The sequence below is a fragment of the Adelges cooleyi genome, unplaced genomic scaffold (assembly GCF_023614345.1).
Source record: "Adelges cooleyi isolate 19-005CV unplaced genomic scaffold, UGA_ACOO_1.1 ACOO_flye_CR_arks_rails_tigmint_CR_PRNA_574, whole genome shotgun sequence".
In the NCBI taxonomy this organism is placed as follows: Eukaryota; Metazoa; Arthropoda; class Insecta; order Hemiptera; family Adelgidae; genus Adelges; species Adelges cooleyi.
This window is the reverse complement of record NW_026096268.1, coordinates 10461004-10474900: the sequence shown is the minus strand read 5'-3', so window position 1 is coordinate 10474900 and position 13897 is coordinate 10461004. Positions and strand designations below refer to the sequence as shown.

General features: G+C 28.4%; 1 protein-coding gene across 34 annotated transcripts in view; it reads right to left on the bottom strand.

Moving 5' to 3' along the window:
- Positions 1–13897, bottom strand: part of LOC126843359 (uncharacterized) — a 99957-nt gene that overhangs the window by 41017 nt on the left and 45043 nt on the right. For 10 of the 34 annotated variants that reach the window (XM_050580843.1, XM_050580842.1, XM_050580826.1 and 7 more), the window contains one exon: positions 10337–10378. The exons of 2 other annotated variants lie outside the window; for them this stretch is intronic. In XM_050580843.1, the coding sequence (XP_050436800.1) occupies positions 10337–10378 (42 nt within the window). Of the gene's footprint in view, positions 1–3429; positions 3554–3879; positions 3958–6544; positions 6578–7381; positions 7439–7547; positions 7575–7881; positions 7939–8944; positions 8972–9457; positions 9515–9610; positions 9638–9932; positions 9966–10336; positions 10379–13897 lie in introns of those variants that run through there. 22 more of the 34 variants (XM_050580838.1, XM_050580828.1, XM_050580844.1 and 19 more) reach the window with 16 other exon arrangements.

Below are 13897 nucleotides of genomic sequence, written 5' to 3'. Positions count from 1 at the left end.
ATACATTGCAACCATGCCAGTTAATTTACCGGTTCATTTTTAAAAGCATCATGTTATTATTTTTAATTTAAATCATTTTGTCTATGAATAAAAGCCATTTTAGTTAATATAATAGTACATTTGTTGTCCATCGCACAGGCTGAACCAGTGATCCGATAGGTAATTTGAAAACAGATTTAAATTTGTCATGAAGTTTACTTGAGATCGGTCAGCGTACTTTTTTGATATCTTATTCCTACTACGCATAAAACACGTTTGAACATTTTATAAAAATTCAAATTCAAATTTGGAAAGGGTTAAAATTAAAAATTGAAAAAAATGCTCTGACTGATCTCAAGTAAACTCCAGAGGCCTTAACAGTAAAAAAAAAATGTTTTAAACATTTGAATCGTTCATTTAAAAAACAACATAAGTCACCGATTTTTTAAAAATGACGGTTTGTTGATTATATACTTAGTGCCGTGTTTTGTGTGAAAGTTAAATTTGTCAAACTCATGTTTAATACAAATATTGATTACAAGAAATTAGAATCACTAGTTATGAAGTTTTGAAGTTTTTTGTGGCTAGTGTAAGACTTCAATGTCGTTTTTGAAATGATCGATTCATTTTAATAGTAATTTCAGTACAGCTTATTTTACCTTGAAAGATAATAAGTAATTTTCATAATAATTGCTTTAGCTTTGGTAACTACACCGTTAGTTCTTACTAACCTAACCATACTTCTACTCCCATTCTTAACGATAGTATTAACAATAATTTAGTACAAATATCCTAAATAAAGAAATGTATATGGAAATTATAATAATATACAGGTTGGCACAGGAGGATTTGACTAATTAAATAACTTTTGTTCTAGTGAATATTTTTAAGATTTTTCTTTTAAAAATAATTTATACTCATTTGTGCTATAAGCACTACGGTTTTTAATGCACTTAACTATTTTACTTTTAAAAATTTTTTTTTATTTTTCGTTACATTTAAAAAAAAAAATGTTGTTAAGAATAAATTGCTGAACATTTTGACTGGTCGACAACCAGATTTGGATAATTACTTTTTAAGTTACTAAATGTTAAAGAAATAGGATGGGAAGTGGAGTGCGGTAGAGTAAGCGCGTAGAGCTATTTTTATCTGCGCGCATTTCTCTACCGCACTCCACCTCCCATCCTACCCTTTAACCTTTAGTAACTTTTAAAGTAATTGTTCAAATCTGGTTATCGAGCATTTAAAATTTTCAGCAAATTATTCTTAACAAAATGGCTATCTTGAATTTTTAAATAAAAAGGTAATAAAAAAAAATAAAAAAATAATTAAGTGCAATAAAATACATAGTGCTTATAGCGCAAATGAGTATAAATTATTTTTAAAAATATTCACTAGAACAAAAGTTATTTCATTTGTCAAATCTTTGTGGGCCCTCCTGTATAATATATCGTGTGTTAATAATGTTACTAGTTATTACTTACCTGGATATGGCAGACCTCGTGTGACTAAATTAACATAACAGAATTAAGTATTAATATAAAGTCATACTTACAAGCATAAGTTTGTAAGGAAAGTATGTATAGATCATTTACTAATCAATGTAATTAACATCAATTAATACTTTGTGCAAATACTGTTAATTTTGTATAATCATTTAAAAAATGAAGTAGTATAAATAGTATAAAAACACAAATTACCCAACGAGACTTCCAAGATAATAAAAGCTATAAAAATAATAGCGATTTTCTGCATAATGTAGCAATGAAATTTTTTAATCTAAAAAGCACTGTCCGACAAGGAATCTAAAGTTTTAGACAAGCAAAATTGAAATGAAGAATTTACAAAATTTGGATTTAATGTGAGTGTTGTTCAGTTTATACTAGTTAAAACACTTGTGCAAACTGACGAGTGGTCGTGAACTTTATTGTAGCCACACGGTTGACTATGAACTCTAAGATTTACTGTATTCCTATACGATTTTACAGTGGTATAACGAAATTTTGTAAGTCAGTAACCATTACAATATACTGTTCTGTTAAAAAAAAATAGTTAAAAATAGTTCACACAGTTAAGTATACATTCGATCTGGGTCAAAGTACCGAGAACGTAGATTCACGCATCTGTATGTACCACTCATTGAGTCATACATTCTGTCTAGACTTGCAAAGCGGTTCTTTTGTAGCAAGCCACATTTTTGTCTACAAACTGTATTCAAACGAAACGGTGATAATAAAATTGGGCAAAAGTAATAATCTAGTTTGCAAAGTTGTATAACTAGTAAAAAACAAGGCTTTTTCAACTGGTATAAGTTTATCGGTTGCAAAATTTCACACACACACACATAAGTCTAAAGAACAGATAATAATTATTTAAATTTTTTAAATATTTGTAATTTGTCACGTTTTTAAAACAGACTAAAAAATATTAATTCATTTAATATATGAAAATACTTGTAAGATACTCTTTATGTAAATGTACATATTTTATGACTAATTTTGAAGTACACTTACAGTGTACAGACCTCGGGATTAGTGGTAAACAATTTTATACATGCCTTAAAGTACTGGCTTTTATCAAACATAATCCTTTCAACTTTGACAAGTTAAATTAATTTAATTTGATTGGTTTTAGATAGTTCGTCTACTAGTTTACTATGCAATCAGCGTTTATTATAAAGTGATTTTATCCGATTAAGTCAGTATAGTGGGGTCGAGGCATAATGGTATCAAAGCATAGTGGGACGGACAAATCATAGGTCTACAAAAATTATTATAAAAAAAAGTAATAAAATCACTTTTAAAATAAACGTTAAAGTGCTAATTTTTAAAAAATACACCTCACTTTAATACTTTTTCACTGTCCATATTATGCTTGTTTAGACTTACTGGTTTGAAAATACTAAATAATGATTCGCATCGAAGCGTTTATTTTAAAGTAATTTGATCACATTTAGCTGTAAAAATTCCTATAAACCTGTGACCTCCCCATTCCCACTATGCCCCTACCCTACTGTACCGTAACCACCCTATGCTTTGTCACCACTAAGCCCTCACCCCACTGTACTGGCTTTTTTAAAGATATTATTCTTTATTTTTGGTATCAAACAAAGTATTCCTACACAATTATTTTTTAAGCACAATGTTTAACTTAAATTTATTTAATTAGATTAATTGAGACAGTTAATCTACTTGTTTGTGATTTTACTAATTTTGTGCACCAATTTCTGATTTATAGCATTTATTTGTCGCCCAGCATACACAGCGAAAAGCCAGCCTCCACACTACATGACAATCACATTGTGATAGGATCATGATGTTGTATTAATGTCAAAACACACTATTTAAAACGCACTTACAAAAATCGGACCATTTATTCTTGATAACGAATAATTTTTCTATCAATAATCATCTATTGATAGGTATAATAAGTAAAAAACAAGACATTAGGTATAATTAGCTAGACATGAAGATTTTATTATGAATCAGTGAAAAATATAATTTTAGTTTCGTAAAAAACCATTATACTACATTTAAAATATTCTGGATTATTCAACGAAACTTTTGGATCCTTTCTGTAATTAATAAATAAATTTCATTTTACAATTATACCTTTAAAATATCCCTTAAAACTACACTTGCATCAATGGTTTTTGCTAATCCATATAAATTGAAAAGTTATTGATAAGTTACTATGCTTAAGATTTGAATACAAATGTTTAGCTAAATATGTATTAAACAGAGTTTATTTAACAATATAAAAAATGCCTGTATTTTTTTTGAAAAAACGTGGTTATGCAGTGATATTTTAGTATTGTCTCTTTAATTTAATATATATTAATGTAAATATATTATTTTACCTATTAAATATTATATATAATTAATTGTTATGTTAGGTTACCTCGTTGTTACAAAGAAGAACCATCAGCAGGAGTAGAACAGAAACTTTTTTTACATCCACGTACAACTTTGCGGAAACCTAATAAAGCATTGAAAATTTTACAACACTTTTAAATGTATAGGTAAAATTCCATATAATTTACTACTTAATATTTAAAGCCTATTTCTACAAAAATAATGACTAAAAATGTACTTTAATTTAAGTCATAAATATTTAAAATATAAAATTATATTAAACATTTGAAATATTATAAATAGCATGTACTTTTTTATTATTATATTTTTTGTTTTTTTATAATTGATGTACTAATTTATACAAGAAAAATTGAAATCAATAGTTCATTTTATTAAAAAGCAAAAGCAATAAAATGAAGAGCACACGGTTTTTTTTAAAAAATTATTTTTGATCTGTTATTTTTCAGCTAAATATTAAATTTCATATAGCGTCCGGAAAGACGAATCTGCCAACAGAAAATAATAATAGTTTTTTCATTCCTCCCATCTGGTTTACCGTGAATGGAGTTAAAAACAAATAAAACCCAAAACTAAATTTAATTACTAAAGGTTCAACCTTTAGTAATTAAATCTTACTAGAATCACTCCAAAGACATGTCCATAAAAATATTGTTACGATTTGGTAATTTTTTCTAAGATTTTTTATTTATTTATTTATTTATTACTAAATTGACGCCCCAAAGGGCAAGAGTACAGTTAAAAGTAAATTTTACAAGTTATAACACAAAAACAAAAAAAACAAAAAATTGAGGATAGAACAAGTATTAAATACATATCAATCAGTATAAATGATTTAACTATTTAAAACCGATCTCTTTATTATGGCTACAGAGTTAAAAGAGAAGTCTACTTTAACACTAATTTCGTTGCATTCCGTTAGCATTTGGTGGACCGGAGCAAAAAGATTTTAGTTCTGTCGAACAGTGGAAATATAGAATAATGATTGAGAGCGTAGGGGAACTGAAGGAACATTAAAAGGGATAATATCAAGTATTTATGGGCAATCAATTTTATAACCCATGTATCCAGCAAACGTCAAAGATTCGCCGTCGCTGAGCCAGACTAGCAATTCCGAAATCTGAAGCAACTGCACTCAAATCATCATCTTTAACGTATTTCCCCACTTTCACGACCAGCATACGTAGAACCCGTTTTTTTAATTTATCAAGTTTATTACTAAAGTTAGCTTGATATGGGGATCAAATAATTAGTCCATACTCAATTATGGAACGCACCAGAGCGCAATACAAAACTTTTAAACAAATAGGATTAGAAAACTTCTTTAAGGAAACCTAACATTCGTAGAGCTTTATTATAAATAGTTGAAATGTGCTCAGTAAAGGACAAAACTGAGGAAAGGATTACACCTAGATCTTTAATATGCGAAACATTTATGAGATTAATACCATCTAAATTATATGTATATAGTTCGAATGAGCGTTTACGACAAAAAGTAATCTGAAAACATTTAGATATATTCAAGCATAAACCATTTACAACACACCAGTTATGAAATCTGCATAAATCCTCTTGCAAATTATATGGCTATCGGCTACTGAACGAATACTAGTATAAATTTTCACATCATCGGCAAAAAACAAACATCTAGAGTGATGGAAGACATCAGCGAGATCATTCATGAAAATTAAGAAGAGCAATGGAGATAAATGCCCACCCTGAGGTACTCCAGAGGTGACATGGATAACGGAAGAAATAACATTTTTTATCCTAACTTGCTGTAGCCTGCCTGAAAGGTATGAAGCCAGCCATTTAAGTAATTGGTCCTTCACTCCAATATTTTTTAATTTATCAACTAAGACTGCATGACTTACTGTATCAAACGCTTTTTTCATATCGGTGTAAATTGCATCAACCCTACCACCGGTCGCAACAGTAGAAGCAATATCTTAATAAAATACCAGTAGATTGGTAATAGTTGATTTAAAGCCACGAAAGCCATGTTGGCAGTTATTTAAGACATTTTTAAAAGTCGATGATAGCTTAGGTTCTAAAAGTTTCACAAATAGTTTAGGTAAAGCACTCAGTTTAGATATTGGCCGATAATTACAAACATCAGATTTGGCACCAGACTTAAAAATAGGAGTAATGTAAACAGGAAAAACATCCGAAGACAGGGACAAACAAAACAAGAAGTGAATTGGACGGGTAAACGAATTGCGGTAGGAACTAAAAACAATACCAGGGACAAGGTCAGGTCCGTAAGTAGTATCTGTGATTAGTTGAAGTGCTTCAAATACATTGAAAACCGATAGCGTACACGAGGCTATAGAAAACGAAGTAGATGATATAGTTTTTGTGTACGCTGCTCTGGCAGTCTGGGTCCAACAGAATATATTAGAAGCAAAAAATTCACAAAACATTTCATTTTAACGGGTTTATGTTAAAATACAAAAAAAATCTGCGGAAAATACAGTTTTAACTCACAGTAAAAGACTTCTAACAAAAATTACTACTAAAAACCCCCCAAAAAAAACACTGAAATTTGTAATTTATTTAGTGGCTACTCAAAAGAATTAGTCCAGCATTAAAAAATATACAGTGTATACAGACATGGAAAAACCCCACATAATTTTAAAACCAATATCAATATTTTATTTTATATTACAATTTTTTTTTTTAATTAAACTTACCTTTTTTTAAAGCTTTTCCACATTTGTCACATTCTAAAAACAAATATATATTAAGTAAGGTATGTTAAAATATATAGAAATGTATTTGTGAAATTGTTTACAAGAAGCTCATAAAGCCAGAAACTTTTAATTTGATAATGTCACCGAGTTGAGTTACTAACTCATTGATGACACTTTGATTTTCATTCAAGGTTAATTTAATTTTAGTTTTTAGTGAATGTAAAATAACAGACTTAACAATTAAGAGGACGTCACACACCCGTTATTTTCTTCAAAAAACCCGCCTTACGCGGATTAATTTTACAAAGGATATCAAAACTAAGAAACCACATTTTTACATAATATAAACTACAACGATGTCTGTGTTCTACCATCGCCCTTTTTTAAATATTTTAACCAGTTAACGGACCATTAAACAATTAAGAAAGGACTTTTTTGACTATTTTAAAAGTGATATAGCGTTGGTTGTACTAAGTATATCGAAAAAATACGGATGACGGAACACAGATAATTTTGTCATAAAATTTATGAGTATGAATTTCTTTCCTTAACTATGTATAAAGCCTGAGAAAAATTAATCCGCGCAAAGCAGTTTTGATGGCAAAAAAATAGTATTTTATCCTTTAGAAATGACTATGACAGTCTGACAAAAAAAATGGCAATTAACAAAGTATTCTCATTACTGCATTAATAAGTAGGTATACATTATAGTTCAAACTCCAAATTAAGATTTTTCGAAAAATTGCCTATACTTTACTCCTTAGAAATGGCCGGTGTGGCGTCCTCTTTAAGTCTACAATACATAACTACTAACTACTCTATCATCTAGATACTGACTTTGTACATTATTTTGCCGCGCGTTATCCATTTCTTCTTTAATTAATACACCGATTACTACAAATAAAAATATTAATGTTTTATTTTCAACCCAGTCTATTTTTTTGGCATTCGAATAACGAGAACCTTTTTATATATATATATATATTCTACAGTCTATACTGACCTTTTGGTGTAGTCGAACTGTCTCCTTCTAAACCAAAAGTATACACATATATAATTACTAATTGTTGAACATAATGGTATGTTGAAAAATAATAAAAATAAAGATATCATTTTTTACACGATTTAAAAGTTGTTAAGAGGGTTTATCTTTTTCTAAATAATATAAGCAACTTTTGATTGGTTTGCCGGTGATTTGAACTTATAAGTTTAAGAAAATATTTGACCGAAAACACGGGGGAATATACGAACTCTAAAGGAGAATAATAACAATAAGAACTGACTCAAAGGTATGGAAAATATTACAATGTTTAAACTATTCTATCGTCTAGACTGACCTTGTACATTCTTTTGCCGCGGATTAACCAACTCTTCCATAACTAATTCACTGATTTCTAAAAATAAAAATAATAATATTTGCTAAATTTAAATTGGCATAATAGTATGTAGAAAAATAATAATTAAACAGTCTTAAATAAAAACCAGTTTAGTAAAGATTTTACATATATAACTGTATAAATCTACATAGACATTTATTAGACTTATCTGGCGTAGGTCTTTGTGCTTCATACACACACTATGATCATAACTTCAAAAAAATGTTACACTTACAGTGTACAGCCCTTAGTGGTAAGCAATATTTTGATAAAAAATACAATAGGTATCATTTCCATTTTCCAAAACTTTTATCCATTTTTTTTAATACCATTTTTAAACAATTTATTAACATTACTTACTAAATTTTTAAATTTTTAGTTTTTTGTCTAACAATTTTTTTTATTTTAATAGAGCAATATTTAGTCTTCTAATGGAATAATTTGACTTGTTACATGATTTTCTTTAGCTCGCTACGTACGTACGTTTAAATTTTCAACTAAGTCCCTAATAAATGTATCAGATAATGTTATATATTGTAAGTTCTTTTGTAACTTAAATTTAGTTTAATGTATTTTGTATTTTTTCACGCTATTCTTTTTAGTAAAAAATTAAAGATGTTTAACAATATTTAAAATTGTAGTTAATTTTTGGTTGCTTTCAAAGTAATTGACATTTTAAATAAAACATGCTACAATTGACTGGTAAATTGTTCCTGTAATAAAATTATTTTTTACTTTTTAGTTCACTTTTTACTGTTTTAGAAAAGCATGTTTTAAAAAAAAAACTTTAATTTATTTTTTAAGAACCTCGTGATTTAAATTTGAAATTTTTTTGATTTTGAAGAGAAAGTGACCTTTGTATCTCTTATTTATACGTTCCACCATGATAAAATCGGTTTAGCGGTATAGAAGATATCATAGGCATAAAAAGCCATTTTTGTAAAAACCATAAATCCTCCCTTCGCAATGAAGCTAAGACTAAGTTATATGTTTAACGTGTCTTAAATACATAGTTGTTACTTACTTCGTGAGCTTGACTCACTATGTGGCTCTAAATATAAGTAACAAAATTAGATATTAGTATAAATTCATAGTCGCATACAAAACTGTGTGGGAATTGAGCAAATAACTCTATAATCCATTCAGGTTTACTCGGCGAGTGGCACAATCGGTATTGCGCACCGATATGTTATTTTAAATAAATTGAAATAATAGTTATGGCCGCAAGTATAACCGAAACCAACAGCAAATTGAACGTTTGCCGTTTGTAGAGGACGACTTATGTTATGTTACAAAGCACACGTATGCTTTATCTCATAAACGTCTATACAGCTTGAAGGGTAATAACTTAAAAACTTAAATAAACTTAAAAATGTTTTGATCGGCTAACTCAAAACCGGCACCGGTCCGAACGCGAACTTTTTAAATCTCACACAAAATTTTTAAAAAAACGGAGCACTATTGACTCAGAAAATATACACTTACTAAAATCTACAATAGATAACGATGTAATAACTACACTATCATCTATACTAACCTCGTATATTCGTTAGCCGTGCATTTTCGAAATCTTTATCACCTATGTCGACAATTTCTGTCAAAAACCATTATTTTAAAAACCATAAATTGTCATCGAAGCTAAGGCTAAGTAAAATCTATAACGTGCCCTTAATTGATAGTTGTTTCTTACCATGTGAGCTTGACGCACCTTGTGGGTCTACAAATAAATAACAAAATTGGGTATCAATATAAATTCTTAGTCGCATACAAAATTGTGTGTGAATTGAGAAAATAACTCTAGAATACATTTAAGTTAACTTTTAGCAATACATTTTGTCATTTATATAGCTACCTTAAAGTTAGCTACATTCCAAAAATGCATAAGTTTTAACTAAATTATGTATAGAGTTTTAGGTAGATTTTTAGCGCCTCTGTTGTGTTGAAAAAGGCTAAACAAACGAATAAAACTAACTATACAACCGAATGAAAGTAAAGGGTGATAAAAAACATACCTGATGTGTGAGCTTCCCCACAAGTGTCACAAACTAAAAACAATTATATACTATGTTAGGTGTGTTAATATAATTTTTAGATTTTATAATATTAATTAGTTTATGTTTGATAGAAGTATATTACTGATATATTTACATTTACCTTGAAGTTATGACATAAAAGATATAGAAAAGTTATAATTTAAAACTGTATAGAGTTTTAAGTAGATTATTAGCGCCCATGATGTATTTGCTGGTTGTTTGAACTAGTGTTAGAAAAAGGTTCGACGAAATTCACGTGAAAAAAAGAGGGGAAATGATAAGTATAAGAACTGATGTAATCGTATGTAAAAAAAAGTAAATTTTAGTAATGTCATAATTTATGTCTACATTAGGTAACTACTAACTATAGTCTATGTACGGACCTTTTACGCCACTTGGCAGCTCCGAATCCTCATTATCTGAACCTAATTCAATAAATTATACAAAATAAATTAATTTTTGCTAACTTTAAACTGTCATTATAATATTTTGAAAAAAAACTACGTTACTTGTAATTTTAATAACAATTTTGTGTTATTCGTTTTAAAGTACTTTAGTGCAGTGTTTGCATAAATCAATTTTCATAATAAACATAATATGTAACAAAACTTTTTGCTGGTTTTAATATTACTTTAGGGTAATGTCGTAAGACAAAAAAGATGGTATGAATTTAAACCTGGGAAAACGGACAGCGACACCGAATACTCTTGTCTAGTGTCTTTATATTTATTTAACTTTTACAATAAAATATTATTTCCATTTTTTTTTACTAATTTAATTGTTTAGTCGTCGGCATTAGGTCACCGGAAGCACTGCCCCTATTTATTTTTTTAAATATATCATATATTGATGACGTGGTATTCATTTAACAGTAAAAAAAAAATGTTTTAAACATTTTAATCGGTCATTTAAAAAACAACATACTTTTATGTTTGATTTTTTAAAAATGACGTTTTGTTAATTATATACTTAGTGCCGTGCTTTGTTAGTTCTTACTAACCTAACCATACTTCTACTCCCATTCTTAACGATAGTATTAACAATAATTTAGTACAAATATCTTAAATAAAGAAATGTATATGGAAATTATAATAATATACAGGTTGGCACAGGAGGATTTGACTAATTAAATAACTTTTGTTCTAGTGAATATTTTTAAGATTTTTCTTTTAAAAATAATTTATACTCATTTGTGCTAAAAGCACCACGGTTTTTAATGCACTTAACTTTTTTACTTTTTAAAAAAATGTTTTTATTTTTTTTTGTTACATTTAAAAAAAAAAAATGTTGTTAAGAATAAATTGCTGAACCTTTCGACTGGTCGACAACCAGATTTGGATAATTACTTTTTAAGTTACTAAAGGTTAAAGAAATAGGATGGGAAGTGGAGTGCGGTAGAGTAAGTGCGTAGAGCTATTTTTATCTGCGCGCATTTCTCTACCGCACTCCACCTCCCATCCTACCCTTTAACCTATAGTAACTTTAAAAGTAATTGTCCAAATCTGGTTATCGAGCAGTTAAAATTTTCAGAAAATGATTCTTAACAAAATGGCTATTTTGAATTTTTAAATAAAATGGTAATAAAAAAAAAAATAATAATTAAGTGCAATAAAATACATAGTGCTTATAGCGCAAATGAGTATAAATTATTTTTAAAAATATTCACTAGAACAAAAGTTATTTCATTTGTCAAATCTTTGTGGGCCCTCCTGTATAATATATCGTGTGTTAATAATGTTACTAGTTATTACTTACCTGGATATGGCAGACCTCGTGTGACTAAATTAACATAACAGAATTAAGTATTAATATCAATTCATACTTACAAGCATAAGTTTGTAAGGAAAGTATGTATAGATTATTTACTAATTAATGTAATTAACATCAATTAATACTTTTTTCAAGACACTATATTGTTAATTTTGTATAATCTTTTAAAAAATTAAGTAGTATAAATAGTATAAAAACACAAATTACCCAACGAGATTTCCAAGATAATGAAAGCTATAAAAATATTAGCGTTTTTCTGCATAATGTAATAGTGAACTTTTCTAATCTAAAAAGCACTGTCCGTCAAGGAACCTAAAGTTTTACAAGCAAAATTGTAATGAACAATTTACAATTTTTTTTTGGTTTAATGTGTGTGTTGTTCAGTTTATACGAGCATTGGTGTATGAAAGTATGACGCAAACGGTTTTCTTTTGGGTGGCAAAACACTTGTACAAACTAACGGGTGATCATGAACTTCATTGTAGCCACTCGTTTGACTATGAACTTGAAATTTAACTCCTATACAATTTTACAGTGATATGACTTTTGTAAGTCAGTAACCTTTACAATATACTGTTTTGTTAAAAATAGTTCACACAGTTTAGTATGCATTCGATCAGGGTAAATGTATCCACGCATCTGAATGTACCACTCATTGAGTCATCCATTCTGTATCCTTGCTTTGTAAACTTGTATAACTAGTAAAAAACAAGGCTTTTTCGATTTTTCAAATGATACAAGTTTATCGATTGCAAAATTTCACACACACATAAGTCTAAACAACAGAAAATTATTAATTAAATTTTAAAAATATTATTAATTTATCACATTTTTAAAATTTACTACATTTCACACACACAAGTCCAAAAAACTGAAAATAAGTGTTTGAATTAAAAAAATAACTTTAATTTATCAAGTTCTTAAAACCGACTAAAAAAAATTAGTTTATTTAAAATATGAAAATACTTGAAAGATACTTTAAATTTAAATGTACATATTTTATGACTAATATTGAAATACACTTACAGTGTACAGACCTCAGGATTAGTGGTAAACAATCTTATACAGCCCTTAAAGTTCTGGCTTTTATTCAACGTAATCCTTTCAACTTCTCCTTAAGGTCATGTCTTCTTGTATTACTTGTTTCTTGTTTTTATACCAATAATTTTTGTTTATTAAAGGCGTTTAAGATAGGCTACACGGAGCACATAAAATTGCCTATTTTACAGCAGTTAAGGCATTTGTGTTCATATTGAGCACAAGCCGATGGCGGCAACAGTCGGTATAGTGAGGTCGAGGCATAATAGGATCAAAGCATAGTGGGACGGACAAATCATAGGTCTACAAAAATTATTATAAATACAAGTAATAAAAGCACTTTAAAATAAACGCTATAATGCTAAATTTTAAAAAAATGCACCTCACTTTAATACTTTCTCACTGTACTGGTTTCTACTTTGCTTGTTTAGACTTACTAATTTGAAAATACTTACTACTGATTTGCATCGAAGCGTTTATTTTATCACAATTAGCTACAAAAATTTCTGTAAACCCGTGACCTCCCCATTTCCACTATGCCCCTACCCTACTGTACCATAATCACTTTATGATCCGTCCCCACTATACCCTAACCCCACTAAATGGCTTTTTTAAAAAAATTATTAGTCATTTTTGGTATCGAACAAAATATTCCTATACAATTTTTTTTAAGCACAATGTTTAACTTAAATTTATTTAATTAGATTGATTGAGACAGTTAATCTACTTGTTTGTGTTTTTACTAATTTTGTGCACCAATTTCTGATTTATAGCAACCATTTGTCGTCCAGCAGACACGACGAAAAGCCAGCCGCCACAATACATGACAATCACATTGTGATAGCATTAGATGTTATATTATTGTCAAAACACAATACTTAAAACGCCCATACAAAAATCAGTCCATTTATTCTTGATAACAAATAATTTTTCTATGAGTTATATCATCTATTGATAGGTATACTAAGTAAAAAACAAGACATTATAATTAGCCAGACATAAACATTTTATTATGACTCATTGAAAAACATAATTTTAGTTTAGTAAAAAACCATTATACTACATTTAAAATATTCTGGATTATTCAACGAAACTTTTGGATCCTTTCTGTAATTAATAAATAAATTTCATTTTAC